General features: G+C 36.3%; 1 protein-coding gene across 3 annotated transcripts in view; it reads right to left on the bottom strand.

Annotated features, from left to right (window-relative positions):
• The window catches only part of DDHD1 (DDHD domain containing 1), a 98,101-nt gene that overhangs the window by 6,310 nt on the left and 74,721 nt on the right, over nt 1-17,070 (bottom strand). For 2 of the 3 annotated variants that reach the window (XM_006894354.1, XM_006894355.1), the window contains 5 exons: nt 15,445-15,707; nt 13,370-13,445; nt 8,643-8,792; nt 4,496-4,748; nt 3,386-3,574 (listed from right to left, as the gene is read on the bottom strand). In XM_006894354.1, the coding sequence (XP_006894416.1) occupies nt 3,386-3,574; nt 4,496-4,748; nt 8,643-8,792; nt 13,370-13,445; nt 15,445-15,707 (931 nt within the window). Of the gene's footprint in view, nt 1-505; nt 590-3,385; nt 3,575-4,495; nt 4,749-8,642; nt 8,793-13,369; nt 13,446-15,444; nt 15,708-17,070 lie in introns of all 3 variants that reach the window. The other variant, XM_006894353.1, reaches the window with a different exon arrangement.

Genomic DNA, 17,070 nt, shown 5'->3' with positions numbered 1-17,070 from the left:
GGTGGATTGATTCAGTGACTGGGGTAATCGGGATGGATGAGTCAGAGGCAGTGAGATTGGCACAGGATAGAGCAGGGTTTAGGGCTGTTGTACATAGGGTCGCTATGAGTTGCAAGCGACTCGACGCCACATAACAACATTATTAAACCCTTTTATATCTAAGTGTGTTATGTGAAAAGTATAGCAAACCTCCTTGGAGGCTTCAAGAAAATAGAAAAAAGTAGCCTAGTGTTTTTCTCTTCTCTAAAAGTTCCTTCTTTGTAGGAGTGTACAGGTATACAAAAAAATTTTGCATATTAACTAGCTGGTCAATAGTGAGATTTCAGGATCAGTATCACTAAAGATTAGAATATAAAGGAAGAAAATACATATAAAATAGTCTGTAATAGTAACATCCAAACTGATTACATAGAAGTATCGATCCAATTTTTCAATGAGCAGAACAACGAACAACTCTATGTAGATAATTTTCACAGTACTCTGCTGTTCCTGACATATACCATACCGAGGGTATTATCTTTATTCTGCATTACATTTTCCGGGAAAAGTAGTTGTGGGAGACTAAAGAACGATTCCTGAAGTTTGAAATCTGTGAAAAAAAAAATAAGATGCTGTAAAGGATTGGTTGATGGTTAGAAATGGCCTCCAGTGATGCAGTGGCCAAAAGTTAGAGAAACACTCCCAGTAAGAGGATTAAACCTAACATATATAAAAATGTACATACTTCAGTTTTTAAGAGCTCTAATTGACTCTGAAATATAACACCATAAATCTGTAAACATCCAGACAATCCCCAAATTAATAATCCTTTAGGCTCTAACCTAGAGGCAAAGAAACACTAAAAGGAATAATCTTTTCTTCTCATAAATATATCAAAAGTACAGGAGGGCACACAAAACAAATGAAATAGTAGAATAGAAAATTACTGAACTTCTCAATGAAATGAAGAACACTCCAACTTAACAACAGACAAAAAGTAGGTCTCAATTGACAACACTTACTCTTCAAAGATAGAAACCTTGATTGCTCATGAATTCAGTCTGTGTCTATCTTACCCTCAAATAAGAGAGAATCAAAGTCATAGAAATTGAAGAACTGAAGCAATCAGCGTGAATACAAGGAAGGAAGAAAGATCAGAAAGGAAGCCAGAATTACTTAATCACAATGACCAAATTCTAGAAAGAAGATGTAAAAGAAAGGCTTCATGATTTGCCAGTCAAAACAGCAATTACAAGATCAGTATTTGCTTTAATCAGATTTGCAGAACAGTAGAATATTAAAGTAAAAGAATAAGTAATACAAGTCTTTGATTTAAAAGACAGAATTTTAGTAGTAGAAGATGGATATATCCAACCAGGAAACATGATTAGCTCATTTTTAGTTGAATCAATGGTTGATAAGAACTTTACCATCAGGAAGAGGAAATGATATATATGGACAGAAAATCTATTTTGTTAAGCTATTATAACAAGCTTGGAAGGAGGAGTGGCATCCACTTCCATAATAGCTTGTCTCCGGAAACCCTATGAACCTGGAGAGAGGAGGAAAGACACCCAAGTGTTGAGGACTCTCCTTCATAAGGTCGCTATGAGTCGCCTGTGACTCGACGGCACTCAACACCAATAACATTATAATACAGTGATGTAATACAGTTAAGTACCACTACAGATTACTGTAATCAAAGAAGAAATTGGGAGTTTCTCTATCACTTTGAAATTTCTAATTTAAACAGTCAATGCTTAGCTGTTTTTGCCCCTTATATTCTGCTGATTTCATGTCTACATTATCCTTTCTCTGGGGTTCAAGCCTTAGCCAACTGTTTTTGCTCACTAATATTTACTAGTATCACTTCTGTGAACTGAAATCATTAAGAGAAATTTTAACTTTCATCTGTTATCATACAAAATTCTTTGAAATTAAATTCTCCCAGAAGTTTACAGGATTTTTTAAATGTATGCAAATGACAAAACAAAATTTCACAATCATATTTCTGACATTAGGTAAAAATAAGACGTTAAGCCAACAGTAATATAGGGACTCTTAGGTGAAAACTAAAAAGTGATTTTTTTTAAAAAGAAACAAAGCCATAGTATCAAAGTCCCAAGAGAAAGTTTTTAGACGACCCAATTAACATTTAGATTTACAATAAGAAAGTGCTTAGCGTCTAATATAGAAAGAAAAGTTTAAAATACTGCTGGCTAAAACGGAAATGTTCAATCTTTTTGTTAATTCATGCTGGAGTGAAGTTGTTTGTGTAGAAAAGATCTAGCCTGCAGGACTTATTCTAATGTACCTCTTAAAAATAGGTTGTAGAAGGCAATAGATATTGTTCATTTCCAAATTGAGAGTAATCTACAGCAGGAAAGCAAAGATAGATGTATCTGAAATTTATTCTCAAAGTCTTAAAGAAAGCAAAGTTTCCTTCTTGCTATAGTTACAGAGAGTTAGTAGCGTGCCTCAAAACCTATGTTTCTTTACAACTAATAATACTGCTCAGGTTTAAATCCTTATATAAACACATTTATAGTAAGGTCATAAATACACATATTTGTACGAGACAGGCTTGGAAGGAGTGGCATCCACTTCCTAAACAACATGCCTCTGGAAACTATGAACATAGAGAAACGACAGTAGTTATAGAGCAGAATTCAGGTCTTTTGTTCATAGGGTTGCGATGAGTTGTGCTCAACTCAATGGCACTTAACAACAACATATATATTTCTAGTTCTAGATTTTAAACTGTGAAAATCTATTGAAAAATGGTCCAATCTAATGTTAAGTTCAAACTAAACATAAAAACCTCAAGACCTACTCATTCATTGACTGAACATTTCTTGATTAATATTAGGTAGGTGGGACAGGATTGAAAGTCATACACAGCGTACATTCAAGAAAGATGTTTAAGCTTTTAGAGGTCTTATAGTTAGGCTGGATAAAGGAGACTGTGGGATTAGAAGTAAGATGGCTTTGGAAGAGCCAAAAAGTTTTTTAAAGTCTAAGGACTAGATAGAGCATAGATTTGAAACAACTGTTACTATTCTTAAGATTGAGAGATTGTATTTAAGAAAAAACCCACAAAACCCAAACATTTTCTAAAAATCAGATGGGTGCTTATCCAAAAGAGATGTTCTTGAATTCCTGTGCCACAAAGTCCTGTTTATTAAAGTTCTTAACTATTAATTCATCAATGCATAAAATAAAATTAAATTTACCGGGAAATTATTCTTAAAACTGTAAGCAGATTTATCTTTAAAGAAAAGCTTTTTTAAATGCTTGCATTAGATGTTGGAATTGAAGGCTAATATTAAGACTTTAACCCTCCCTGCCCTCCTCAAATTTTATGATGGCATCATATAAACTTAAGGAAAGAACATTATGAACTAACATGCAGAATCAAGAAAGCCAGAGCTGCTATGTGGAAGGGTCTGTGTTGCCACAGTAGTTGTAGGAGGTGAGGCAACTGGCTTCTTCTCCTCTTCTAAGGAGTCTTTTGATGTCTCAGAAGACTGTGTAGACGAACGTCCAAATCTTGAGAACAACATTCCTCCAAGTCCCTTTCCAATGCTAGCAGCCCCTGCATTTAACAAAACAGGAGAGTCATTCTGTTGAATTATACCACATACCAAGCTACAAAAGCACCACCCATAATTATAGGCAACTGGCAAAAAGACCAAGCTCTAATCAAGTATTTCCAGGGTAGGAACATAAGCCTTAAGAAAACTACAAGTTTCTAAATAAAAATGATGCCAAACAAAATTCTGTGAAAGCTCTAGGTATACAGTTTGTAAACAAAGGGATAAGGATTCTAATTTACTCAAACGATCATTATTTAATAAACTATTTGGCAAGATGAAAACTTTTAAAAAAAGAACCCTGCTATTGTCTTGCGTATATATTTACTATTGGTGGGTTTATGACTGAAGTAAAGTGGATGTTATAAAAAGCCATCAATACCTGTGAGTATTATGAAGTGCAATAGCCAAAAAGTCCAGCGGATAAAGCCTATTATAGTGCCATCTTGTGGCACTTTGTATTAAGGCATGTTAGATCATGTACGTGGCTGGCAAATCAAGTGCACTTCAGAGTTAGGACACTTAGGTTCATTCAAAGAAAGAGAAGTTAAATATCTTTTGAGGTATACGGTTTGAAATTTTTAGAACAACTCACTTGGTAATGGAGATGCACAGGGGAGTACTGGAAACTCTTAGAATTTAACTACTCTCTGATTTCACAGATGGGGGAAAAGATCATTAAAGACAGATCATTTGTTCAAGATCTAAGTAAGCAGCACAGCCACAATTAACATGAAGAACGACTCTCAGACCAATGTTTTTTCTTGTTTATCCAGCTGAAACTACAGCATCTGATCTAAGTAGAGAACTTTAAGGCTTTCAGACCTCAAAGAAGGCAGCTTATTCTAATTCTCAAACATTAACCATTATACCATACAAAAAGTGCCTCTAACCACAGATAAGGAACAGTCAAGAGAAGTTACCTAATATGCTTGCTTTGCCTATATTCGTTATAGATTCCCCATAGTGTCGGCGTGACAAGACTGGTGAGGTCACTGGGCTTGGTATGGTTGAAATGCCTTCATTCTCTGAAACTGAGGTAGGTTCTTTTGCTGGGTTGAGAAAGCTTGGCTTCATGTGCTCATAAGGTAGAGGGTTTGAAGTGTTGTACCAGTGGATCTGGACAGGTGAAATGTTGCTGTAGTGCTTCAGTATTAATGGTTCTAATCTATAAGCCTTGATTCAAAACAATTTCAAAGAAAGACAACATTAAGCACAATGCCTGGGTTTTAGTAAACTAAATTTACTATTGTATACTAAATAGACCTTAGAGGAAGAATTGATGAAATATATATATCAAACATATATTCCTATTTATTTAGTGTTTAGCAGTATTTAGTTAACCCAATTATAAAGTCTTTATGATGATATAAAACAAACAAAAAAGAAATAGAGGATAATGTTGTTGCATGCTGTCAATTCTGATTTACAGAAACCTTACATGACAGAGTAGCGTTACCCACACAGAAGCAGACTGCCAGTCTTTTCTTTCATGAAGGGGCAGGTGGATTTCAATCTCCACCTTTCAGTTAACAGTTGAGTGCTTTAACCATTATACTACCAGGTCTTCCTTCTAGGATGGTAATAAAACCAAACACCTTCCCTCCTCCCCCCAGAAAAACCCCAATGCTGTAAAACTGATTTTGACACAGTGACTCTAAAAGATTGTGTAGAACTACCAGGACTAGGGAGCTCTGGTGGCCTAGTGGCAAGAAGCTGCACTGCAATCCCAAAGGTATGTGGTTCAAATCCACCAGATGCTCTGCTGGAGAGGAGGGACAATTTCCTCCTGTACCAGTCAGATCTGATTTGATGGTACAAACACACAAAATAATAAAATATGGGGGGGAGCGGTGGGCAGGGAGAAAAATGCAACAATGAAATCCAAAATCTCTGTAAACATTCATTAAAATTAATAAAATGTAAAAAAAAAAATTAAAACAACAACAAAAAAACCCTACCAGGACTGTTGTCTTTATGCAAACTGTTGCTGCATCTTCCTCCATCAGAACAGCTGGTATATTCGAATGCCAGCTTTTAGGCTGGCAGTCAATTACATCCTATTTTCACTACCCAGGGATGAGTGTGATACAAGACAATTTGCCTAATATGAAGTAGGGATGATGTACAAGCAAAAGCATTGGAATTGATAATGTTAATTTTCTAGTTCTATTGCTCATTAACTATGATGTTTATCTGGTTACAAGGTTTCAGAGTCCCATTGCTATGATTTGTAGAAAGGATGTAAGACACTCCTATATCTTAGAAATGTTGGAATGAATAAATAAAGTGTATAAAACCTATTTACCGTGTCTATAATATAGTCTAGCAAGGACAGAATGCTCCTTAGAAGCAAGGATAGTAAAACTTCATCTCATAAACTAAGCACATTTCATTAGAAGCCAGTTCTTGCAGAAGGGTATCACACTTCATAAGGATCAGAATGAAAAAAGGGAAGACTCTCAAGGAGCTGGACTGAAGCAGTGACTGTGACAATGACTTAGCTGACCGTGAGGACGGTGCAGCACTGGCTAGCATTTCACTGTGCTGTAGTGAGTCACTATGAGTCAGAACCAACTTGATGACACCTAACAATGGCACAGTTCTAAAAGTATTTTTAAAGTTACTATGAAATAGACAAAAAAGAATTTCGAGGAAAAAGATGATTTTGGAACCTCTTTCATAATAAAGCAAAGTTTAAGACATAAAAAAGGCAGGGAAAAGCTTGCAGCTTACTTTCAAGTTAAAGGATGCTAGAATAGATGTTAATGGAGGTGCTGAGCTGGGCTGCTTACACAGCTATAGGAGGTAAAATATTGTCATCTGCATTCACACAGAAAGAAAAACTCCCCAAAGTGATCAAGACCATATGGTCTGTTTATGAATCTGAGCTTCACAGTTGTTAAAGCTATTAGTTAAAGATGGCAATTTTTTCCCTTGAAATAAATGAGAAATATCTAAAATTCTAGTGTTTAGTGAATGTTCTAATTACTTGGTACTAGCCATCAATTTCTCAAGTCTTTACACAATTACAGGAAATCACTTTGCGCAGAATAAATAATGTTGCTGATTTACTTACTTACATCCAAACTTACTGCAAAAAAAAAAAGATTTTAAGAAACCATTTTCTTGGTTTAAAAATTTTACTTGCTATTAAACGGTTTAGAATGTCCAGCTTAAAAAATTATTTGTAAAACAACTATGAGATATCATATTACCCCAATAAGAATAGCAAAATTTAACAAAGTAGCAAACAAATGCTGGTGAGATTGTGGAGAAACTGGAACCCTTATTCACTGTTGGTAGGAGTGTAAAATGATGCAACCTCTGTGAAAAGCAGTGTGGCGCTTTCTCAGAAAGTTGCAAATAGAAATACCATTTGACCCAGCAATTTTACTACTGGGAATATACCCCAAAGAGACTATAACTGCCACCCAAGCAGATATATGCAACCTAAGTGCCCATCAACAAACAAATGGATAGAGAAGCTGTGGTATATTCACACAATGGAATACTATGCTGCATTGAAAAACAAGGAACTCATGCAATATTATTCAAAATGGGTGACCCTGGAGGACATTATGCTGAGTGAAGTATCTCAGTCACAAAAGGACAAATACTGCATAGTGCCACTGTTTAAAACATGACTGACATTGGGGTTGGGGGGAGACTGAATAAGAAAGGATAAATAATGTATACTGCATTGAAACAGATGAGGGAGAAAACTGTTTAAAAGGGATATGTGATTAGGTATTTTTGTCACAACAGGAGTCCAGAATGACGGCTGCATAGCATGCTGCATAGCTGTGGGGAGGGACTGTAAAACAGTGAGAGAGGTTTTCCTTTACTTTTCAAAAAGAAGAGTGTACTGGGTGGGGGAGGGGTGGGCAGGGAGAAAAGTGCAAGAATGAATGAATGGAAATCCAAAGTCTGTAAATTTTCATTAAAATAATAATAAAAAACATATAAAATTATTTGTTGCACCAATTTAATAAAAAATATAAATATCCCAAGTTAAAAAATATTACATCATGCCAAAGTAAACAGTTCCCATATTTCATAAACTTTGTCTCATATACTTTGGGCATGTTGTTAGGAAGGGCCAGCACTAGAAGAAGACTGTGGAAATTCAGAGAAAGAGAAGAAGGTCTCAACAAAATGGACTGACATAAGTGACTGTGACAATAAGCTCGAGCATAGATGGGAAAGATGGTACATGAAAGGGCATTGTTAGATCTGTTGTTTATAGGATTGCTATGACTTAATGGAACCTAACAAAACCATGGGGATATTTAGGGAGCTCTGGTGGTATAGTCTATAGGAAGCTGCCCTGCTACCCAAAGATGGTGCCTCTCTAGCAGTTAGAATCTACCTTAAGCTCCATGAGAGAAAGATGTGCAATCTCCTCTAGTGTGATTTACAGCTTCCGAAACCCACTGGACGGTCAGCTATGCATCAGTTCTAACTTGAAAGCAATGAGTTTCAGGTTTTCTTTATTTTAACATATTTTCATTTTGGAGAGAGTTAAACACATTTAAATACTACAGGATACTTTACAGAAAGCTATTTAAAGTTGGAATTAAAAAAGTTATTGTTGCTAGATTACTGGTATTACAACTGGCTAAAGCTTGAACATACAGTAGGTTCCGGGGTCTTGTATTAATTGTCTAGGGATAATACTTTTACTTTAGAGATACTCTTCCAATGAAAGTGAGACATAAACAGAGTATCTTTAGTTAATTTTTATTTTTTTTTCCTTAGTCTTTTTTTTTTTTTAATTTAGGTTGTTTATTTTTCATTTCAGTGAACATCTACAGAGATTTTGGGATTCCATTCATTCATTGTTGCACCCTTCTCCCCACACAAAACCCTCCCCCCTCCCCCCCAATTTTTATTTTATGAACTCTAAATTAACCAAAACTTAAAATATTTTAGGAATATAAACTTTTACAAAAAAAATCTGCTGAAATTTTTCTCATTAATTCAATTGTCATTTTCAAGGTTTTTAAAAATGATTCTTTTAGGTACAATTTTAATATCATGAGAAAAATGTCTCTACTTGCAACTCACCACTGGGTCTGTTGGATGAAAAATATTTAGTAACCGGTTACAAATCTCTCTCGGTAAAATATGGTCTTGACTTCCAGTATTTCCTGGACGGATGCCACGTAGTGCCAAAAAAACTGCTAGTGGAGATCCCATACAGAAGAAATTCTCAACCTAAAATGGTAATATCATCCTAAATTATAACAAGGGTTAAATCTCATTTTCAAAGATCTTGGGCACTGTACAATATATGATAAAAGAATAAAACTATATCCAAATAGTATCTTTGTCCAGACTATACACCTAAATTATCTGCTAATTACATTAACTGTTAAACATTCTGGAACAATTTTCAGGAGCAAATTCCTTATCTTTAAATCTAATATTAGACTGAGAAGAGATCATGTCACTGAGTATGTCCTCTTTCCTATACACGAATCAAAGGCCTATTAAGCTACCATTTTGCGTAAAGTAATAGGTAAGTGCTATTCTGAAGAACATAAAGACAGAATCCATTCTAGTGGGAGGAGCAGAATAAATTAAGTACATAATAGAAACTGCAAGAAAAGAAAAAGAAAGTAATAATCCCAAGTCTGCAGGCTTTACAGGGGAGGTAGTATCTGCACTGGTAGGAGATGAAAAGAATGCTTGCCCATCAAAAAACGAATGGATCGAGAAGCTCTGGTATATTCACACAATGGAATACTTTGCAGCACTGAAAAACAAGGAACTCATTAAATACTATGCAAAATGGATGACTGTGGAGGACATTATGCTGAGTGAAATATCTCACTCACAAAAGGATAAATATTGCATAGGGCCACTGTTTTAAAACAGGACTGACATCAGAGTTGAGGGAAGACAGAAAAGGAGGGGAGGAATGATGCATATTGCATTGAAACTGATAAAGGAGATAATTGTTTAAAAGGGATATATGAATGGGTATTCTTGTCATTACAGAAGTCCAGAGTGAAGGCTGCATAGTGGAGTGGACTTAGGGGGAGGGATTTGCATAACAATGAAAGAGTTTTTCCGTCTTTACAATGAGAAGAGTGAATTGGGGGGAGGGGGTGGGTAGGGAGAAAAGTGTAACAATGAATGACTGGAAACCCTAAGTCTGTAAACTTTCATTAAAAAAAAAAGAATGTTCAGAGTTGGGGTAGGCCACTGAGGCTGAAAGGAGAGCATTTCAAACACATGAAATAAAACTAAAGCAGAGGCAAAGAAGAATGTAGCTCAGTTTACAGAAAAGAAATATAATTAATGAATATGGAAACAAAGATTATATAACATTAGGGTTAACACAGCCCTAAGAGTTTTAGTGAATGCATGTATTGTGTCGACCATTACAGAATCACATAGTTTCAATGTCCTAAAATTGTCCTGTCCTCTGCCTATTAAACCTCTACCCACTGTCCCTAAATCCCTAGTAACCACTCATCTTTTGATGTTTCCATAATGTCATATAATTGAAATCATGCAGTATGTAGCTGTTTCCTCTTGTCTTGTTACGTGCCATCGAGTTGCAGGTGACTCATAGCGACCCTATGAAAGAAAGTGCTGGACACTTCCTATATAACTTTTGTCCTTTCTCCAGGTTCATAGGGTTTCCAGAGGTAAGCTGTTGTGGATGTCACTGCTGCTTCCAAGCCATATGAATTTTAGGCTTCTCCATGTATTTTGTTACAAAACTGTGGCTGACTCTGAGAAGAATGGGAATCCCAGAACACTTCATTGTTCTAATGCGAAACCTATACTTGGACCAGGAGGCAGTCATCAGAACAGAGCAAGGGAACACTGTATGGTTCAAAATTGGGAAGGGTGTACGCCAGGGATGCATCCTATCTCCATACCTGGGAGGCTGGGCTGTATGAGGAGAAATGTGGCATCAGTATTGGTGGAAGACTTATCAACAATCTGCGTTATGCAGATGACACAACCCTGCTTGCTGAAACTGAGGAGGACCTGAAGCACCTGCTGCAGAGGATCAAGGACTGCAGCCTCCAAAATGGATTGAGGCTCAATGTAAAGAAGACTAAGATTCTCACCACTGGACCAATTGGCAGCATCAGGATGGATGGTGAAGAGATTGAGATTGTACACAGCTTTAGTTTGCTTGGCTCCACAGTCAACACTCTTGGCACCAAGAGTCAGGAAATTAAGAGACATATTGCCATGGGAAAGTCTGCTGTTAGGGACCTCTCCAAAGTACTGAAGAGCAATGGTGTCTCTTTGGAGACTAAGGTGCACCTGATACAGGCCATGGTCTTTGCAATCATTTGTTATGCACCAGGGAGTTGGACAATGACTAGGGAGGATAGAAGAGGAATTGATGCCTTTGAGCCGTGGTGCTGGAGAAGAGTATTGAGGGTACCATGGATTGCTAGGAAAACAAACAGATTCATCCTGGAAAGGGTTAAACTGGGTGGCTCCTTGGAGGCAAGGATTCTGAGGCTCTAACATACTTTGGACATGTTGTGAGGAGAGACCGGTCCTTGGAGAAGGACATCATGCTTGGGAGGGTGGAGGGACAGCGCAGGAAGGGAAGGCCCTCTATGAGGTGGATTGATTCAATGACTGGGATAATCGGGATGGGAGTGTCAGAGACGGTGCGATTGGCACAGGACAGAGCGGAGTTTAGGGCTGTTGTATATAAGGTCGCTATGAGTCGCAGGCAACTCGACGATACATAACAACACCACCAACCATGTATTTTTGAAGAGAGTTCTGCTGGTTTGGTGGTAAAGGGGTGACACTGCTAAACCAAAAGTAGGTGGTTTGAGTTCACCAGCTGATTTGTGGTAGAAAGGTGAGTAATATCCTATGTAATTTACTGCCTCTGAAAATGCACCAGAGGATGACCCAATAGTTGGCCTGATTGATTAGATCATAAAAGCCCACTACTTTTATAGTTGGATAATACTCCTTTGAAATGTATATACAACAATTTATTAATTTGCTATTAAAAAATGCTTCTAGTTTTTAAAAGTTGGAACTAGAACTGCTATAAAAATTGTTGAGGTTTTTCTTTTTTTGGACATTTGTTCTCAACTTATTTAAGTAAATACCAAGAAGCATGATTGCTAAGATTGCATGGTAAATCTGTGTTTATGTAGCCTTTTAAATAACTGTCTGAATGTCCCCCCAGATGGCTGCATTAGTTTGCATGGACTGCTAAGAAAACAAATAGGTCTGTCTTGGAGAGGGTGAAATCAAGTTTCTCCTTGGAAGCTAGGATTTTGAAGCTTTGTCTCACATACATTGGGCATGTGGCCAGGAGGGACCAGTCCTTGAAGGACATCATGCTTGAAAGGGTAGAGGGACAGCACAGGAGAGTAAGATGGATTGACACTATAACTGGGGTAGTGGGGGTAGGTGTGTCACAGTCAGTGAGACTGGCTCAGGACAGGCATCAGAGCTGTTGTACAGAGGGTCGTTATAAGTCACAGGTGACTCAATGGAAAACAACTGTTGTTCCACCAGTATTCAGTGGTGTCAGTGTTTCAGATGCTTGCTAGACTCACTAGAGTGATTTTTCCTTTATTTCAAAAGGAATAAATACATTGCTTTGTTGTTTTTTCCCCTCCATTTTGAGATTCCATCTTTATGGTAAAGATAGCCCGAGGAAAAATATTATTTTATTTTGGAGGGAGAGAATAGGACATCAACATGCCTGATGACTAAAGAAAACTAACTGATGTTAAAAAATTAAAATATAAGATAAAAAATGATTGAGACAGAAGAGAAAGCTATGTAAATACTTTGTTTGATACACATGAACATGTAAAAATTCTCTCTCTTCCCTGCCCCCAAGCTTGCAAAATGCTTTATGCATTGGTCAGGGACACCACTGTTTACTAAACTGTTAACTCTATAAATCCATGGAGTAAACAAATTTAGTTCTTTTCCTTATGATGATAGGACTGTTGTTTGATAAATAAATTCCTAAGAAAATTATTCTAATTCAGAGAATGTTCAAGAATGCTTTTGCTATTATTAGGAGCCATAGAGTTGAGTAGCACTCAGAGGAACCCTATGAACACAAGATCTGTCTGTTTTGTATCATCCTCATCATCTCTGACATACTCGAGCCCATTGCTGCAGTCACTGTGTCAATCGATCTCATTGAGAGTCTTCTTCTCTTGTGATGATCCCCAACTTTTCCAAGTATCATGCCCCTTTCCAAGGAATAGCCTTTTTTAGCAACATGTCCCAAACAGCTGCTCCATGGGAGAAAGATGGGCAATTACCTGCGATGCGATTAAACTGTCTCTAAAAATCTGTTAGGAGATCAGCTATGGGTCAGTCCGAACTTGACAATACTTAATGAAAACAGCAACTAGTATATTTGGTTTTTCAAGAAGGTCCTATAAAATTTTATTCATATATATACCTATATATATATATATATATGGCTTTTTTTATGCAACACTTTTGAAAAATATATCTAATTTCTACTTATCTTCTTTTAACAGTATTGAGTTTACAGAGATCAAATATCATTCCTTTGTTACCTCTCCAGACAAAATGAAAACTTCCCTCACCTATGCATGTATCAGTTTTATACCCTAGGTTGGAAAGCATTCTTTTCATAGCAGAACTGAGAAACTGGTGGTGTCCAGAACATAGCATATGTTTAATAAGTAGTAACTTGAAAGAATAATTCAGCTTTAATTTGAATTCTTATTTATTTTAAATAATGTTTGAAAGATGTACCAAAATAGATAAAGACCTCATGACTTTCTCCTTACCTTAAATTTTAAGGCAGGGGTTTGTGTTATAGATGATGCCTTCAATCCATGAAGTCGTTCTTCTATTTCTCTTAGCCTAGGAAGAAGTGTGAGATTATATACACACAGAGTTTCATTAATATTAGTTCACTATAGTATAAAGAAAATAAAGATTTACTAGTCTGTCTCTTAGATTAATAATCTTCACTGCTTGAATTTAATAAATGTAACTGCTATAGCCAGGAAGTACATAGGAATTATAAGTATTTCTATACCTTAGCTTTACAACCAAATACAAATCTTTTTTTTTAAATGGCACCAAAGGGATACTAGTGCACTACTCTGTGACTTCTAGCTTGGTAACCGTTTGTCATATGGATGAATCACAATGAATTAATCTTCTCTGCTGAACTGATGGCCTGTTTCTATTTTTCCTCCCATTACTGTTATTTATTTACATTAAATAAGAGACTCAAGCTTAAAAAAATTTTTTTTCATTTCCCAGGTCTATTTTTTCAGAAAAAGATTTACTGATTTTATACAGCTAACATGCTGCTGAGACTTGCCAAACATGACATTTTCTTTCAAAACTACCTGTACTTTGGTACTATAAAATCTATTTCTCTAACATAGGTTGGAACTTATTAACAAGACTTTAAATGACATCCTTAGACAATGTCTTTAAGACAAAAACAAAGCTAAGCTACTTGAAAGTAAAAAAAATTAGTAAGCTGGCTGTTTTCATATAATGCCAAAACTATAAACGTGATTTTTCACTGCTTTATTTGAGATAATCAAATAAAGCTGTGCCACTGGCAAGACAAAGAAAACTGGGCACATAACTAAGCAAGAAGATAGGAATGTAGCACAGAATTGCAAAAATATCAGCAAATTCCTAAAGATATCAGTAAATTAAAAAATCTACCAAATACATTTGCCAAGAATAAAAGGAGTTTCAAAATGATTTTTAGAATAATAAGAAAGGTCAAAATCCACCCCTAAGATGAGTAAAATGACAAGGATAAAAAAAATTTTATGTCATATAAAACCCTCACAATTAGCATGAAAACTAACAAATATCTACTTAATTAACTGGACCTGATATTATCAAATGACATATTATAAGGGACAAATTGCTGTCAAGGATTTCTTTAAAGTCTTAAAGAGTAAGGATGTGAGTTGAAAGATTAAGGGGTGCCTGATCCATGCCATGGTATTTTCAATTACTTCATACGCATGTGAGAGTAGACAATGAATAAGGAAGACTTAAGAATCATTGATGGCTTTGAATTAAGGCAACTTAATATACTGACTATACAAACCATGAACTTCTAAATGAACAAACATGTATCTTAGAAGAGGTGCAGCCAATGAGCTGCTTAGAGGCAAGGATGGTTGAGAGTTTGTCTCATATACTTTGGGCATGTTGTCAGGTAAGGCCAGTCCTTAGAAAAGGTCTTGGGAAAAGTAGGTAAATGAAAAAGGCCAACACCCTCAATCAAGTGACTGACACACAGTGCTGATATTGGGGAGGATTTTGCTGTAAACAGAGTAGTGCTGTTAGAATCAATCTGACAGCAATAAATTACAACAAATCTCCTGAACTGTAGGTTTTATTTTTAATAATGAAAATCATAAGCATCTCCCTCAGAATCTTGAGACATTTTCATTATTTTAAGAAAGTAAGACTTCTTCCAGTCCTCCCTTCCAGTCAGTTGGCCAAGTGGTTGTTCTCCAGATTTCCTGGCACAACTTGGTGAGCATATCCAGGGCAACATCTGTTAGCTGAAATATGTCAACTGGTATACCATCTATTCCTGGGGCCTTATTTTTTGCTATTTCCTTCAAAGCAGCTTGAGGAGGACCTCATGCACTTGCTGCAGAGGGTCAAAGACTGTAGCCTTTAGTATGGACTGAGGCTCAATGTCAAGAAGACAAAGATTCTCACCACTGGGCCAACTGGGTGTGACAGAGGCAATGCGATTGGCACAGGATAGAGCAGGGTTTAGGGCTGTTTAGGGCTGTACATAGGGTCGCTATGAGTTGCAAACGACTTGACGGCACATAACAACAACAACAACAACAAGACTTCTTACCGTCGTTTTGTTATATAGAGTTCATCAAGAAGATGTCGTTTCTCATAGCTCATCCAGTGTTCATCAGGCAACTCTTCTTCCTTCTGCAGCAACTGTTCATAGAGTCGAACTGGATTCCAGCCAGTCATTATGTCGTAAGTGATTACACAGCCCAAGGAATGTGACACTATTGAAACTTTACCCCCTTTTTCTTCAAAGTCTGGATTCCGAGAACAGAAAAGGGAATATAATCGATTCAGCTCTTGCTGAAGGCCTTTAACTAGCTGTTTGAAATAAGAAAACATTTTCATATTAGAGTTACCACTGACTGTTAAAAGTTATTTCCAAACTCAAATACCTTAAGAAAGAAAAGTACACATTACTGGACAAATATACTTAGGTAAACATTTATTTAGGTGCCTCAACACTTTTTAGAAATGAAGTAAGGTATACCCGATATTAAGGAGCTTGAGTGGTGTAGCTGTTAAGAGTTTGGCTGCTAACCAAAAGGTTGGTACATTGAATCCACCAGTCACTCCAATGGAGAAAGATGTGGCAGCTGTTTCTATAAAGATTAAAGCTTTGAAAAGTCTATGGGGCAGTTATACTATGTTTGATAAAGTCACTCTGAATGAACGCTGACATAAAGATAATGGGTTTTGTATATAGTATTGCAATCTAAATCCGCACTAAGTAAAATATAGGCAGCTACTACCCATATTGATCATTATATATCTCTTAAAAACAACAGCATATACTCCTGGCTTATTGACTATCTCATATTTGACATTTTACATTTATGACAATAGTAAAAAAAATACTAATCAACTACTTTTCATATTAACACATGCTGAGATGTGAGGCAGGAACAATGGTTCCTGTGGCAGTTATGTGTTAATTTGGCTGGCCCATGATTCTCACCGTTTGGCAGTTTTGCAGTAATGTAATCTGGCAATCATGTAATGATGTAGTCACCTTTTACATACTGCTGATTTTCATATAATGAACTGGCCTTTAGAACTTAACTACATCAGTAAGAGTGGGTGAGCTGCTAGTTCCATAGATTAACATTGCTTATTCCAGTTAAGATTTCCCAAGTTCCCTTGGAAATGTTTTCACTGTAATTTAATAAATTTTAGAAAAAGACTAAGTTTAATTATAACACATAATAACAGACATATACCTCTAACTATACCTAATGCATTAAGATAGCATAATGCAATGCAAGGCTATTGTATGACTGAAGAAAAACCTAATGTTAACCTACTCAATATTCCCAAAATACTTCACTTTTCAGCAAATATATAAAAGGGAAAAAGTTATTTTTCAAGACTAGAAAACGGATGCCTTGTTTGTTTATGAAGTTTATAGGTATTAGTAACAGAGGCAGTATTTTAGTAATTTTTTTATCATAAAATTGGTTTCTTTGAAATATAGCTAACAAATTTTGCTCCTTTTTTTTCTTCTAATGGTTATTACTATTAGAAATTTCTTGCTTGATATCTAGCTTCTCATGTTAATATTTAATATGCTATTAAACACTGAGTATTTCCTTTTAACAGGGAGCTCTGGTGGCATAGCCCATAAGGAGCTACCCTGCTAACCCAAAGATGGTGCCTCTCTGGCAGTATGAATCCATCAGTCACT

Source organism: Elephantulus edwardii, unplaced genomic scaffold (assembly GCF_000299155.1).
Source record: "Elephantulus edwardii isolate Elephantulus edwardi_28Jun2011 unplaced genomic scaffold, EleEdw1.0 scaffold00140, whole genome shotgun sequence".
Classification (NCBI taxonomy): Eukaryota; Metazoa; Chordata; class Mammalia; order Macroscelidea; family Macroscelididae; genus Elephantulus; species Elephantulus edwardii.
The sequence above is the reverse complement of the archived record's forward strand: the minus strand, read 5'-3'. Positions and strand labels throughout refer to the sequence as shown.